This window comes from Diplodia seriata (assembly GCF_021436955.1).
Source record: "Diplodia seriata strain FDS-637 chromosome Unknown scaffold_8, whole genome shotgun sequence".
NCBI classification, from domain to species: domain Eukaryota; kingdom Fungi; phylum Ascomycota; class Dothideomycetes; order Botryosphaeriales; family Botryosphaeriaceae; genus Diplodia; species Diplodia seriata.
In genome coordinates, this window is record NW_027117315.1 from 142,192 (window position 1) to 157,508 (window position 15,317).

A 15,317-nucleotide genomic window follows, 5' to 3' on the forward strand; every position below is an offset into this window, starting at 1 on the left:
CCGTTAATCGTCGAAGGCTTCGGCTTCGGCGCGCTGGGGACGACCCTGCTGGGGATGCCGTCGGGCGCCGTGCAGGTGCTGGCATTGGTCGCGACAGGGGTGTTGGCCGGGCGGTTCTCGACGGGGGGTGGTGCCCGCGTGGCGCTGATGCTGGGGGGTATTGGCGTCGCGCTGGCCGGCACGGTCATGATGTACGCCATCCCCGAGGGAGGTACCGATAAGTACGGCCGCCTCGTCGGGTTCTACCTCCTCCCCGGCTTCAGCGCGACGTACGTGCTGAGTTTGAGCTTGGTGCAGGCGAATGTCGCGGGGCGGACGAAGAAGGGCGTCGTCACGGCGAGCTTGTTCGTGGCGTATTGCGTGGGGAACGTTGTTGGGCCGCAGCTGTTTTTTGACGGCGAGGCGCCGAGGTATAGGTCTGGGTTTGTGGCTATGATTGTGTGTTTTGCGGCGCAGGCGGGGGTTTTGGGGGCGTATTGGGCGGTTTGTAGGGCGGAGAATCGGAAGGTGGGTGATGGCGACTGCGTGATCTTTTTTCGTCTTCTTTCTTGGGTGTGCTGGGCGTGGTTGTATGTGTGCGTGTGTGCTGACGGTTCTTTGTTGTGCTTGTAGCGCGATAGGGCTTATGGTCGACCGGACGGCGGTGAGCACGCGAGTAGGGAGAGCGTTGAGCAGGGGTTGTCGGACTTGACTGATGTAAGTCTTGAATGGCGGCGTCTTTCTTTCTCCTTCACGTGTGCATTTGCGCTGACTTGGTACAGATGGAAAACCCGCATTTCAGGTATGCTCTCTAAGGGCCTTGCCGACGGAAAGAGATGCAGTTTGGGATCGGGAAAAACAACGACGTGTAGTTGCTCTGATGAGCATGTCAGTTTTTACGCTACCTATGAAGAAGCAGATGACATTCAAACGATGGAAATAGCCTCTGCTTGCTAGGAAGTCGTCAAGGAAATTTTCGCTCTCATATTGGTACATTGTAGTGAGCTTTGACTTTGCTGTACAGAATTCGGATTGTGTGGGCCGTTGTAAATATATTTTTTACTCCATGCCCCCATAGGGAAAGTTCCGGCTTCTGTTATTCGCACCTCAGGGATCACCCCTGGGACGAAGCGGCTTCTGAAAGCAAAGTCCGATGTGCTTCGTTAAGGCCATAGATCTAGACCTGCAGAGCCGAGCTGATGGCACGAGTTTTCATCGCCCAAGCGAACAAAAGCTAATGAAGCCAGCCAAAGGCACGATGGCTGAACTTGGGCGTTAATCAAAAGACGGCAGCAAGCGGTTGGTTGAGGGGTGTTTGGTTGGTGCTCGCATGACCGAGGGGGGATGCGCGAAACAGCGAAGGAGCGAGGTTACCGCCAAGCAAAAAGTAGCGTCGAGGGGGTTCCCTGCTTGTTTTCTGGAAGAAGCACGCGCGAAGCCTGGCCATAGATCGGAACGGATCAAGTTGGATCGGACGAGGCCGGGACGAGCTTGGCGTTCGTCGGCGCTTCTCCCAGGCCTTAGCGGGTTTCGCAACGGGAAGATGCCGAGGGTGGAGTCGGGTCGGAAACAGCCATCAGGGTGTTTGAGGTTTGTTGCTGCTAGCCCGTTTGGAGAGCTCAACAGCTCGGGTGGAGCGCCTGCTCGAATCCGGTCGTGGATGACGTTGGGTTGGAGCTCCCCGCAGCTACTTTGGGAAGCCCGCATTGCAGCTGGCGAGTGCACTGACCTTTTGGCCCCCGCAGCATTGAACCGCCATCACACGACACACGAGGGGTAGGTGAGTGACTGTGTGGTAGATATCACATATCAGATATCAGATAGTGGAGGGTAGAGAGAGGCGGATGGTCTGTCAAGCGCAATGGTTGGCTGTGATGACGACGGCTTCACGGATAGATTCGGGCAAGCGATAGATCGGTTGAGGTCAAGTGCCTTAGGACGGGGGAGCCAACTCATCGTGAGACCGAGATTAGCGTTGAGTCTGCAAGCGAGAGGCTGACGCGTGAGTAGAGGCAGATGGCTGGCAATGTTGGTGGAGGGAAGCTCGGATAATGCGGAACAAGGCTCGGGCATCGACGTCGGATGGAGAGGTTGGCGGAGCCTGACTGCGAAGAGCATAGCGCGTGGTTCGAGGCAAGCGATGCTGATGAATGATCACGTCGCAACAAGCTACTCGAGCGGCGGCTAGAGCGGACACAGCCGCGGCAGCGCTTGCGGAAAGAGATGGAAGGGAACGGAGTGGGACACAGCGGGGCGGAGATTATGTGATGGTGCATGGTAACGCCGGCCACTCGAGGAAGGCGCCGCAAGCGCTGCGAGGAGGGCGCGACTGCCGCTGACTGAGAACCCGGGTCGGCACGGGCGATGGTTGATCCGCTCACGTGCGCGCCAGCTCAGCGGCACTCATTGGCGACAGCGAGGGAGGCTGTGAGGACGTGCAACACCTCCGGCGTCTCGTGGGCCATGCGACTCCAGCGCCGCGCTGCAACGTGGTCGAGCGGCTCCTCAACAGTCGCTGCGCCGCATCGCACCAATGGGGCTGGCGACGGGGCAGCCAGTGTTGCGACGACATGACGACTTGGCTGTTGCGCTGGCACTGTTCACCTCGTCCCAATCCGGCGCAGCTCGCAGGCCGACTCTCCCGCTTCAGGACACGTCAGAAAGCACACCAGCCGTCACGTGCGGCACGACGCTGCGCCGCCAGGGACGACAAGTTTTGGCGGGTGTAGCGCGCGACAGGCTGCCCGAAACCTAAGCGTGCTATCGATAGTGAGGGTCGTGCGGTGGTAGCGGTGAACGCCCACTCCAAACGTCTGTGCTGCGCCGAGCGGCAGTGGGGAGAAACTAGAGAAGAGCGGACATCACGAGTGCTCGCTCTTCAGAGATAAATCACCATGGCCCGGAGCCTCTCTCTCTCACCAAGTACCAACATGTTCTCCAAACTCCGCACCAATACCAAACCCCAGGCTACCCAGCCTGCATCCACGTCGGCCATGCATAAGCAGCGCGCTTCTGCAGCCACCTCCAAGGCCCTTCCCTCCAGACCTGCCTCTGCAGCCCCCTCCAAACCGCTGCCCGCCATACCGCAACGCAGGCCCAGCTTCTCCGACCACCAATGGGACGAGCGCCAGTGGACGAAGCCCTTTGCCTCGGCCTCGACCCAGGTCCTCGCTACCCTGCGTTTCCCGCCCGACCACGACGACCAGCACGACCTCCGCCGCATTGCCGAGGAGGAAAACCTCTACGGCAAGGCCCAGCAGCAATCGCGCCGCCACCTCTCTCCCAAGTCTGCGCCCTCGTCCAAGCATCTGTCCGTCTCTTCCAAGACGACGGCCACTGCCCCGTCCGCCAAGAGCTCCGTCGCCTCGCTGAAGAGCAATGCGCCATCCTCCAAGAGCACCGCAACGCTCTCCTCCAAGGGCTCCGCCTCTTCTCTTTGGTCTGAGCGTCCCAGCTCGTCTGCCTCCAACGCAACTCAGGGCACCTCTTGGTCGGTCGACTCTGCTTCGACCGTCATGACCGATCTGAGCGACGATGCTCTCGAGTGCAACTCGAACCGCCCCGACTCTTGCACGCTTGGAGAGTACGACGTCTTCAAGTCGCGCAGCAAGAAGACGGCCCCGAAGCGCGCTGGCTCAACCGTCTCGTCCACTTCCGGCACCTCCTGCGCCGGCACCATCCACTCCAGGCCGCGCACCGGCAAGAGCAGCAAGACCGGCGACATCACCTTCGAGGTCGTTGCCGAGGAGGCCGAGGCCATCTACCTTTCGCCCAAGGCTCGCACCACCAGTCGCTTCCGTTGAATCCCTGCGGCCATGTCTGCACCAACCCCTCCTCCCTGCAAGGCCAGGCGCCCTGCTACGACGCCCATCCGCGCCACCGCCGACGCGACCCCGGACTGGAGTTATTTCTGAGACTCAAGCTCTCATCTCCTCTACTGTCGTCGGCAATCGGAGTCGGTAATTCGGCACTTCCAGCTCGATGAGACCCGATGCGCACGAAGGATGGCTCGAAAGAGTCCCACGATGTCACGACTATCACGACCAGCTTGGCTTTGCGCCTGGATGCGCAACAAAGCCTGCAACTGAAAGACAGCGTAACAGCGTCTTCCACCATTCGCTTCACGACCGAAATTCGGTCCATGACCCTTCCATGATACCATTTGGAGATCCTCAGATTGCTTAGGAATTTTTGGATTTCCGTCTACGGCCAGCTCCATATTTTCTTTTGGTTCATCAGAACTAGTTCTACAGAATGAAACCTCATCTGCATCTCCGCGCCTCGTGAGACGCACACTGCTCTGTGCAGCCTCTAACCGTCTTCTTGCAATTGCCAGATTGCTCACCTCAGGCCTCTTCACAGCTCTGCAGATCATCCAGGGGCAAGTGAGTCACTTGTCGGATCGGCTCCGATCAAACAGCAACACCAGGGACTTCCACATTTAGCTCGGCTTGACGGGTTAGCCCAGTGTGTTGTCCTAGGCTCCTTGCCTCTTACTGCAACGCAAGCGAGACGCTCGGAGCCGGGGTGGGCCTCGAGTCGGAGCATCTCGGGGATAGTGTCCACTTGGCGGCGCCTACAGCGGGAACCCGAGCGCCGTGCCAATCAGGGTCGCCGATGCTGCAAACGCCCTCGAAACTTGGAACGGCACTCGGACGTCGCGGATGTTTCCAGCGCTTCCAATTCTTCCATTGAGTTTCGGTTCGGTCCGATGGGCGGCTGTCCGCTCCAAGGAAGACCCCTCGAGAAGGAGCGTGTTCCTGCAGCAACCCGGAGACAGCCATATGCAGCATGATCTGAGAAGGGTGTGAAGAAGCAGAGATCTCACGTCTGGAGGGGGTGACATCACCCTGCGCTGCACCACCCCCAGGAGGGCGGCACAGGCGGTGATGACTTGGCTCAGGCCGTTCCGAGATCCCGCTGCTGCACGCGCCCACGTCGCACGAGATCCTGCACGCTTTCGACCAACTGCTTGCTCCGACGTCCCTCATTCGAGCTCACTTCTTCATCAATGCGGTGGCATGCACCGCACAGGACCCTTTTGGAAGATCTTCGCACGCGCGTCCCTCTTTCTTCCTCCCCCGCTTGAAACGGCCCCACCCTCGTCTCAACTCGTGAGTCTTCACCACGATGCACCGCTGCCCAACCGCCTGAACCAAGATACTAATCTGCTGCGCAGTAGTTGTTGCGGTGTGCCTCTCCCTTTTTCGACCAACAGCGTCGACACACACACCTCGACACCGGTGTGCAACACTCGCCCTTTCTTCCGACAACACCACGCCAACCCGGTTTCAAGCTTTTCACCGCTTTCCACCCCGACTTTGCTTTCTGCCCAAACGCCTTCGTGGGGGAGACGCAAAAAGCAACCATCGCACGGGGGCCTTGGAAAGGGTCGATCAATGCTCACCGCGCAGGCCACGTACTTGACCGGTCAACATCCTCCGCAGTGCTGCGCCTCTCTCTCTCTCTCTTTCGACCGTCATCGAAAGCGTCCGTCTCCTCGCTCCCCTCGCAACGAATCCATCTTCGCCGGTAAGTCCAGTCCCACCCGTCCGCCCCGCTCACATGGACATCTGCAGCTGCAGATGCAGCAACACACAGACCGTCGTCGTCGCCGTCGCCGTCGTCGTCGTTCGCCACCGGCTGGCTCGAGCATCACTTTTATTTCTTTTTTTTTCTTTTCTTTCTGTCGACCCGCCATGACCGTACGTACGTACATACTACGCACGCGCGTCCCCCAAATTTTTTTTTTTTTTTTCCTTTTCTCCTTGCATCTCCAGTTTTTCTCTTGCTGCGTGAGACACGTGTTTTTTTCGCCCCAAAAGACAATTCGTGGCCTTGGTTGTAAGGCTGCCGAACGCACATCACTGCCAGCTTGTTGATGTTATTGCGGACCGACCTCCGGAGTTGGTTCCATGGATGGACCTGCCAATCACGACATCTTGCGCGATTGCCGCTGTACGCCTCCTCTCCCGAGGCTTTGTCTGATGCCTTTTTTTTTTTTCGGCTGCTGGCACGGCCTCGGAGGTATGTATGTATGTATGTATGTACAGCGTGCGCTGTATATGCATGGACCGGGCCGGGACGGACGGGGACTACTGACTCACATACGTGCGCGCAGCTCTCTCTGTCTGCTTTTTTGACTAGGACGTGGGGATTGCTCCGAAGCACATGGCACATGGATGATGTTGCGATGCTACAGACAGAACAGCGTGCAAGACAAGACCACCTCGTTGCGGTTTCCAACATGGGACCACCCACCACACCACCGATGTAATATCGCACAGCGGACTAGAGGCTTACAGTGGCCCGCCCCCCCTTCCTTCATCTTGGCAGCTCATGGCTCGACGTCGTTGCGGATGAAGAAAAACAGGTTGCCGCACCTCTCTCTCTCTCTCTCTCTCTCTCCGTCTGGTCTCCTTCGGTGTCGTCGTCATCGCGTACATACATTGGCCTGCCTCACGGAGAGAAAGGTTTGCCGGTCGGTGATGTCGAAGCTGCTGGCTGCAGCAGCCACGCGATGTTCTCTCTCTCTCTCTCTCTCTGTGGCTTGCGGAGGAATGTGGTGTGGTGTGTCCCGTCTCCGATGGTTGGTCCTCCCGTCCGTGTCTACATGGACGAGGGGCGGGCGGGCGGGCGTGCCCACAGCTCACCACCTCGCACGCAGCGGTATGTACATACGCCGGCGTGGAAGCTGTCACGAGGATCTATATATCTACCCAGGCTTGGTTCACACGGTCACGGGAAAGGTGTGGGCCTTGCACTCCAGTTGTGTGGTGCACGAGGCCGCGGCGGGGCCATTCGTTTGGTGTTTGTTTACTTGTAAGTGGTAGGCTGTTGTCGGCGTGAACGTGTTCCATGGGCCGATCGGTCGCTCGCCGATGGAGGAAGGTGTCGGGTGACTGCGTGTGGCTGGATGCAGGGCGTTGCGTGGCGGTTGGCTGCGGACGCTCTTGCATGATGCAAGTGCTCGTTCTGGACGTCTTACTGCTCCTCACGCTCTGGAGTGGCCGCTCTGTTTTTTTGGGGCTCTGCTGCAGTACAACTTCACGAGATGGCTAACGTGACCGGAATCGCTCGATCCGAGGAGGAAGTTTTCTGCGCCTGGGCATTAGTGTCGCTGCCGATGTACTCGTGTGTTGCTCTGCTGAGTGGCCTGTCCGCCCCGCGTCTGGCCCATCGTCGTCAAGCGGTAAACACTGACTCAAAGTTGGGTTTGCAAAAAGCCATGCGGCACTTCTTGTAGTAGCCCTATAGCTTGACACCAGGTCAACGACACTCTCCCTGCATTTCCGCAATGTGAGGCCATTGTAGCCCGGACCTTGGATCTTGGTAGCCGATGCAGTGTAATCCCGCATAGATATCACCAAACAATAAGGTAGCCAGAGCCGGTGCTTGTCGCAGGCTCAAACCAACGATATTCTGGAAATTCGACCGTTCTGAGAGAAAGAGAGAGATGGCGCGCACGAGTCATGTCTACCCAGCATTCTCGTGTTTATGATATTTTTCTCGTATTTCGCTATTCAGAAAAACGTGGCCAAGGCCGACTAAGAAAGTAAACAGTACGAACCTTTACGACATTCGACGCGATAGTTGCTGTCGTTCTTGTTGTTGGACATTGCAACTTCTGCATTATAGTATGCACACCCATTTACCCGTTATACCTTTTAGGTGTAGGATATATTCTTTAAAGAGAAGATCATTTGCAGTATGCATACTTTTATAGAAATACAACTAATACACCTACACTTAGGCAACCCATGTATGACTCTGGGAGGCACGAGCGTATCTTCACGTACCGTAGCGGCCGCCTAGCAGCAGTATAGCGGACGTCACTTAAGATTAGACCATTTTGCGGGCTCACATAAAGAGACCTGCGCGACGATTGTTTTCCCCAGCACCCCACCTCAAATCCGCTCCATTCATTCGCCGCAACCATGAAGACCTCCGCCGTTCTCACCACCATCTTCTTCGCCATCACCTCCCTGGCAGCTCCCGCTCCCGCGCCGGCCGTCAACCCCAACGCCTGCATCGACGTGCAGCCGGGCTACCCCGCCGGCGTTTGCCCTAAGCCTTATACGTTCACGTACCTCAAGTACTGCTCCGTTCGCGACCGTGGTGTCGAGAACTGCCCCACGCAGAGTGCCGAGGCCAAGTGCTGCATTGTTTAGGTGTAGGTGAGTCGAGCTTTCGTAGTATGTTTGAGCCGGTTGGCTGACCTTGGCTCGCTCCAGGCATCGCAGGATTGGCCGGGTGGGAAGTCGAAACATTCCCGCTGGATGTAATTGTAGCGGATATGGCCGGGGCAGTTTGGAATGCGGTGTTGGGATGTGTCAAACAGTATTTCCTTATTTCTCAGGCATCTTAGTTTCGCGAATTTTCTATTGAAAGTTGTGGAAAGCATCATTTGGGAATTGCCGATCCGCAAAGGGTCCCGCAGGTGACTCGAGTGGACAAGTGAACTCAGCTACCGAAACACCGGGCAGACGCAGTGTCGCACGGGAATTCAGCCCGCTAAGTTGCAAGCAACAACTAAGGAAACTCGCTGCACCAGGAAATTCTCAGGGGAGATGTTATTTGTTGTATTATTAGGAAAGTGCTGTTTTGATCTGCGCTCTGATCGTAAGTCATAATTGCTGATGTAATGCCGGCACCAGCTTCTTTCCTTATTCTTAAGTGATATAGCTTTCGACTACATCTGAATAAAGGACTACGAGTAGCGAGGTTCAGCTAGGGGTACCATACGGCTTACACTGCGAGCGTAAGAAAAATCATTGGTCTTTAGGGAGAATATCGTTGGGCATCTGCGCAGTAACTTTGTCAAGATACGGACTGCTAGCCTCACTGACAGACACTGGGACCCATTGAAGCTCAATGCCAAGCATAGAGAAGCAAGGCTAGTCAATCACGCACATGACATAGAACTAGCTAGCTATAAGAATGACAGAGGACCAGAAGATGAATCTTTAACGATTCGTCTCTGTTCTGACTCTGATACGATTCATATTGTCTATCTTGATCCCATATCCTTACAAACTTTGTGCAAAAAACTGTAGAACTTCAACATTCTTGATGACTTCCAAAATATTGGAATGTATATTCGCTTCCAAATATGCACTGAGAACTCGGAATAATGCCCCATACACATCGGTCTTTATGGACGAGCGAATGAGGCTGTTGTACTACGGTCAGGACCGTTTGATTGGTGGTCAGTCCTGACCATCAGCTGAATGGCTTGCAGGCAGCTGCATAACCCCCCTCACGAACTTCAAACGCAAGGCTGAAATCTCACTCCTCTTCCCCAACACCTCATCAATACTGTGTATCGCCACAAACACACCTGTCACCACTGCCGACATGCAAGTCCGATTCAGATCACACAGATCACGCCATGCGTCCCACGAGTACGAGCCGCTCCACGAGTCGGACGCCATCCGCCTTCGCCACCTCAACGACGAGCCTGACGGCATGCAAGTCCGATCCAGACACAGACGCCATGAGTCCTACGAGTACGAGACGCTCCACGAGCCGAACGCCATCCGTCTTCTCCGCCTGGGCGACGAGCCTGACGACACCGAAGACCTCCATGGAACACTGATACACACCACGCTCGACCGAGCCCCTCCCTACTTCGCACTCAGCTACTGTTGGGGGAAGCAGAAGAAGAACGATACGCTTTTCTGCGACGGGAAGCTCCTGAAAATCACTCCAAGCCTTGCCGAAGCGATACACCGCCTCCGAACCCTTCCTTCCGATCGAGAGCAACATCCTGAATGGGAACTGGAGCATAGATACTTCTGGATCGACCAGGTCTGCATCAACCAGGCCGATGCGGATGAGCGCTCGTCCCAGGTCCAAATGATGGGCCAGATCTATAGCTCCGCGCTTCGGACCTTGATCTGGCTCGGGCCTGATCCTGACGACATTGCGCCTGCAGGCTTCGGTCTTGCTCGGAAGATACTAGCAATGTGGCAAGAAGAGACAAGGAATCTGGGAGGACGCACGCACATTTTGGGAAGAGATCAATTTGACGGAAAGATCGCAAATATACTCCAACGACTCGGCCAAGAGGACGGAAGTACGGACATCTACAGCACACCTTGGTCGAGCTTCCACGAGCTGCTTCGCCGGCCGTGGACTAGCAGACTGTGGGTGGTACAAGAGGTTGTTCTGTCAGCAAAAGATCCTGTTGTGCTGTGCGGCCACTCTATGTGCGAGTGGAATCAGTTTTCGTCTGTAGCGTCGTTCATGTTGTCTAACCCGGCGCGTGGTGAACTCCGCATGCCGGGCCTACTGGAAACTGCTGCTGACTGCGTCGACTCTATACGCGGGATTCGACAGAGTACAAGCAGCAGAATGAACTTGGCGGCCTTGATCTACAGGACATACGACCAGTTTTGCGTCTCAAATCCTCGAGATAAAGTCTTCGCTTTGCTCGGTTTGGCACGCCAAGGGAGCAATGTGCATGATTCTCGAGATACCAGCAAAGCTATCCAGACGCTCCCAGAGGCCCTCCGACCGGATTACCGCACGGATACATACGAAATCTATGCAAGGGTGGCCAGGTATTTCATTCTGGAGTGTCCGAATAGTTTCGCTCCGATATGTGAGACCCTCTTCACGTACGGCCCATTTTGGACACGGCATCGCCTGTTGTTGGGTCGATACTGGAAGCTTCCCGCAACATGGACACCCAATTGGAACTGTATCTATGGCTTTCCTGGCTGGACCTGCATCTATGCTGAAACCTCGAAGATTGAAATACAACAAGGCGACAATGGTGACCCAGGCACGAATACTCTGTCCAATCTTGAAATCGATCGTCGATGGCGCGCCGCTGGAAGTGTACCTATGCAAGTCAAAGCTGCTGATATGTCCCAGCACATCAAAGTCCAGGGCATCGCTGTCGACACAGTCGCGATGTGCCTGCCCGTTGAGACAGGCATCAGCCTGGTTCTGCACGGACGCAATTGGAAAGAGCGGACCAGGATCGTGAGAAGAAACCTAGAGGACCACACATCTCTTACAACCAAGACATATGGTGGTGTGATTGATCGCACGGAGATCGGGCTTTATACACTGCACGGAATTCTTTCCGGACTCCGGCGTCCATTGACTTTGCGCATCTTGAAAGCGGCCACTGCGAGACGACCGGACATACAACCACTCGATCTTCTTCAAATTATCTGTCGAATGGCGACCTCGTGTGACCCGCCGGATGGTTCGACAGACAGAGAGGAGGTCCATTCAAGTCATCTGCAGTGCCTCTGCACAGCTTTGGCAAATTATATTACAAAAGAACGCCAAAGAACTCGACAATCCCAGTGTTTCAAAGAGTTCGACGAGGTACTAAGGGGGACTGGGGGCGATGCTAAAGAATGGGAAAATCTGTCGAGGCACACTTGTAATGGCAAGCGTTTCTTCATTACAACAAAAGGGTACATGGGACTTGGGCCACCTGGAATGAAGAAAGGGGATATCGTGAGCGTTCTCTACGGCTGCGGTCTTCCCTTTATATTGAGACGGAAATCCAACTGGAAACGCAGGCTGGGCTTTCAGAAGTCCGAGGAAAGCGACCTCTTCGGCATGGTTGGAGCCAGTTGGATTGACGGGTTCATGAATGGCGAGGCCGTAGAGGCGGTAAGAGAGGGAAAGCTTCAAGAGCAAGAGTTTGAGATATACTGAGGTTCGAGGCACTTGTTTTGTGATTGCGTTTCTTTGAATATCATGTTTTTGAGCTTTTGTAGAAGAGTTCGATCTTTCACAAACATTTCCATCCCTCTACCGCCGTTTTTGCAAGGTTGAAACTTTCAGCCTCGTCACGCAAGCGGCTCTGCTGTGCCACCCCACCAACACCAGCTGTTCAGATTACCAAGCCCCGCCGGGCTGGCCCCCACCGCGTCAGCCTTTCGCACAAGTGTCAGCGCCAAGATATGCGCATCGCCTTTGTGAAAGCAGCCACCAGCGAGGGTGACTGGGTAGGTGATACTGGCAGCATGTGCAGCCTTGTGTGTGGGGGCTAAAGTAGTTGATATAAGGTCACAAATGCAATATTGCTTTTCCCGGCTCGTCATCAACGATGGACACTCCAAACGCCAACAGCCAACATCGTCTATAGTTGGCTGAGCTCAATAAGTCAGGGCTGTGTTTCTGGGGTGAGTGGCGGCTTCAAGCAAGGAGGTGAAGGTTGTCGCCGCAAGGCTGTAAGTTGAAAAGGCAGCACTTGTCACCAGGGTGGCCAACAAACAAGCATGTTTGCAAGGCTTTGATTGTTTTAACCAATCAACCAAACAAAGATCGTGGTTCCAGCTGAACCAATCAAACAAAGATCGTGAGGCGTGGTTGTTTGCGAAATGCTTGGTTAATTGCTTGGGGGGGGGGGGGGGGGGGGGGGGGGGGTGGCCATGGCCGGCCATGGCCGTGGCTATCGGTATATATACTGCTTAGGCAGTGAATCTAGTATCCATCAAGCGTTTCGAGTGGCCTATGGTGATGATCGAATACGACTTTTATCGACCGGCTGCGTGGCTCACGTGGTTTGGGATGATATAAACCTCCATACTAAATAGGCCACATACTTTTTTAGAGGCCACGAGTTCAACCCTAGCCCGTGCCAAATGGCGCCTACTAGTGTTTTTTGCCAGCTGCTAGTATTAGTAATAGCGGCCATAGGGGGGAAAAGAAGAGAAGAGAGATAATAGATAATATCGCGTACGGGCCGCTATCGTAAGATTCTTCGTAGTATTATATCTAAAAGCGGCTTAGTACTACTATTAAAGACTTAGTGCGTCTAAATTATTAGAATAACCCGGCCTTAGTACGACCTTACCCGACGCGTTTTCGCGTTATTTATCTATTTATTAATATTAATACTAGTATTATCTTTATCTTTAAAAATTTATAATACTACTACTACCGTTTAAATTCGTTCCCGCTATATAGTAAAGCTTTAGCGACGCTATATCTATAAGTTTTAATATAGATAAAATCTTATAGCTATTAATAGTATTCGAGAATTTAATTAAGTTAAATTATAACTAAAGCCTTAAGCCGCCGTATAAGCGTCTACGTAAGTATAACTAGTTTTTCTTTATAATCGATCTTTAGCGACTTTTTTACTATATATTCGTACTAGATACTAAGCGCGGCGTGTTTAGCTAGGTCTTTAAATACGATTCGCGCGTCTAGAATATTTAAACTAGCTATATAAAGTAGTTATATTCGATCTACTAAAAGAGAGGCCGAGTATTATTACGAACCCTAAGGCATAAGGGCTTTATAACTCTAAGGGCTAAAAGCCTATACGAAAGAAAGTACTATAAGAGCTAATAAGCCTTACGAACGATAGAGCCGTATAGATAAGAATTCCGCACGAAAAGAACGGGCGTAGAAAAACTTAGCGCCTACGAAACTTAGCTTAGATAGTAGCTAAAGCCCGTACGGAAAGAACGCCTATAAAAGATCTAAGAAGAATAGAAGACTATAGGTAACGAAAAGACCGCATAAAAAGTAGGGCCGTAGAGACTTAATAATCTAGTCGAATTATAGTTTCGTAAGAAATGCGAGAACTAGAAAGTAAAAAACGGGCGCGAGGGTACGAACGTAAGTAAGATAGTTATTATAACCGCTTAGTATCGATAGAAGTTAAAAGTCGAAATTTTAAAAACTATCTAAAGCGCCGAGGTTACGTGCGACCTACTAGTGCCCTCTACTAAGAATACGCCTTATAATACTCTTAATAAATAGTATTAAATAATAATACTCTTAAGAAAGAGTATACTAGATTATAACTAGCTTTTCTATAGTATATAGATATACTTTTTTAGCTAGCATCTTAACCCTTCGTAGTTAACTTAAGTTTTAATTTAAACTCTATTAATTTAGAGGTAACCGACTTACTATATATCGTATAATTACGTAATACCTTCTTAACTAATTATTATTACCTCTCTCTTATCTCTTTAAGATAAATCCTTCGGTTTAATCTATCTACTAAGCGACTTCGAAGCTTAGTAAAAGAAGTCTATCGTTATACTTTAACTACTATTCTTATAAAAGAAGAAAGATAGTTAACCTCTAAAAATAGAAAAGTATCCCTAGTATAGAAATTACTAATAAAGTAGTAATATAGACGTCTCTATAAGTAATAATTTCTAATAGCCCACGATGGTAGATCTATTTTAAATAATTAACGATATCTAAAGTAGACTCGGATAGCTTTAGAGCTAATTTCGTAACTAAAGCGAGAAAAATATTTAACTTAAAAAGAAGCTCGAGGCGCTATAACGCCGACCTACGCCGTTAACTATATCGACGTATACTACGACTACGAAGCCTATAATAGCGCCTATTACTAAGATTAAGGTTTCGAAACCCGACCTATATTAAGAAGATCGTAAGAAAATATAGAACTTTATTATCTAGCTTAATAACTACATCTACTTTTTCTACGAATAATTTACTAATAAAGTAGAAAAGATACTCTACGCTAATATCTTTTTACGTAACTTCGCGGAGTAATAGTTTCGTTTCTATAAATAAAAGTAATAGAAGAAGCTATTTAAGTAACGAAACGAAGTAACGATTAAGCTCTTTAGTAGCTACTTAGTCTTTACGTAGGCCCTTAAAAAAGTATTTATTAGTTTCGACGAAGCTCGCTTAGCTACCCGTATTTTAATAAATCTTAAATAGAAGAAATCTATCTAAGACTATACTACTCGGTTCTAAAATATAGTTTATCTTACTATCGGATAGTACTTTAACGCTACCCTATAGACTTTCTACTACTAGAAACTAAGAGAGAAAATTAAAGACGCTATAGTTTATTACGATAGGCCCGAGAATCTATCTAAGCTTATTAAGCTAGCTTAGCTTATAAACCGACGACGCAATAAATAATAATTTAATAAAAAACTCTATAAAGCTAATAGTATCTAGCTACGACGATTCCGCTATACTTAGAAAGAAGGCGACGCTATAGAGTTAAATAATATCTAAAGAGATATTCCGCTAAATAATAATAAGAGCGAAGAATAAAATAAAAGAAAAGATAGACGCACGTAACGTAAGAAATAGATACTCTAATAAAAGTTACGATTCGAAAAGAGGCTATATATTTACTACGGCGATAAATAGAAAAGAATATACCGCTACTTATATAACTCTAAGAAGAAGGCACGCGATAACGTGGCTACTACTAAAGATAACTAAGAAGCTTAACGAGAACTCTTCTTAACGCTCTAGCTAGAGAAAGTCGATCTATTTAAGAAGATTAATAGATAACGTAGAGCGCTTAATATACTTAAATACGCTAGGCTTAGTTAGACTATATATTACGA

The 15,317-nt window shown here is 51.4% G+C and overlaps 2 protein-coding genes across 2 annotated transcripts; one reads left to right on the forward strand and one right to left on the reverse strand.

Annotated features, from left to right (window-relative positions):
- Positions 1 to 2,909: 2,909 nt before the first annotated feature.
- SLS55_007649 (uncharacterized protein) lies at positions 2,910 to 3,782 on the forward strand (the record flags this gene model as incomplete). Its single annotated transcript, XM_066779065.1, has 1 exon — positions 2,910 to 3,782. One exon carries the CDS (start codon positions 2,910 to 2,912, stop codon positions 3,780 to 3,782), a length of 873 nt encoding a protein of 290 aa, XP_066629869.1.
- Positions 3,783 to 9,363: 5,581 nt separating this feature from the next.
- On the reverse strand, positions 9,364 to 9,989 carry SLS55_007650 (uncharacterized protein; the record flags this gene model as incomplete). The annotated part of the gene is made up of 2 exons (XM_066779066.1): positions 9,364 to 9,939; positions 9,984 to 9,989. 2 exons carry the CDS (start codon positions 9,987 to 9,989, stop codon positions 9,364 to 9,366), a joined length of 582 nt encoding a protein of 193 aa, XP_066629870.1.
- Between the last annotated feature and the right edge of the window lie 5,328 nt (positions 9,990 to 15,317).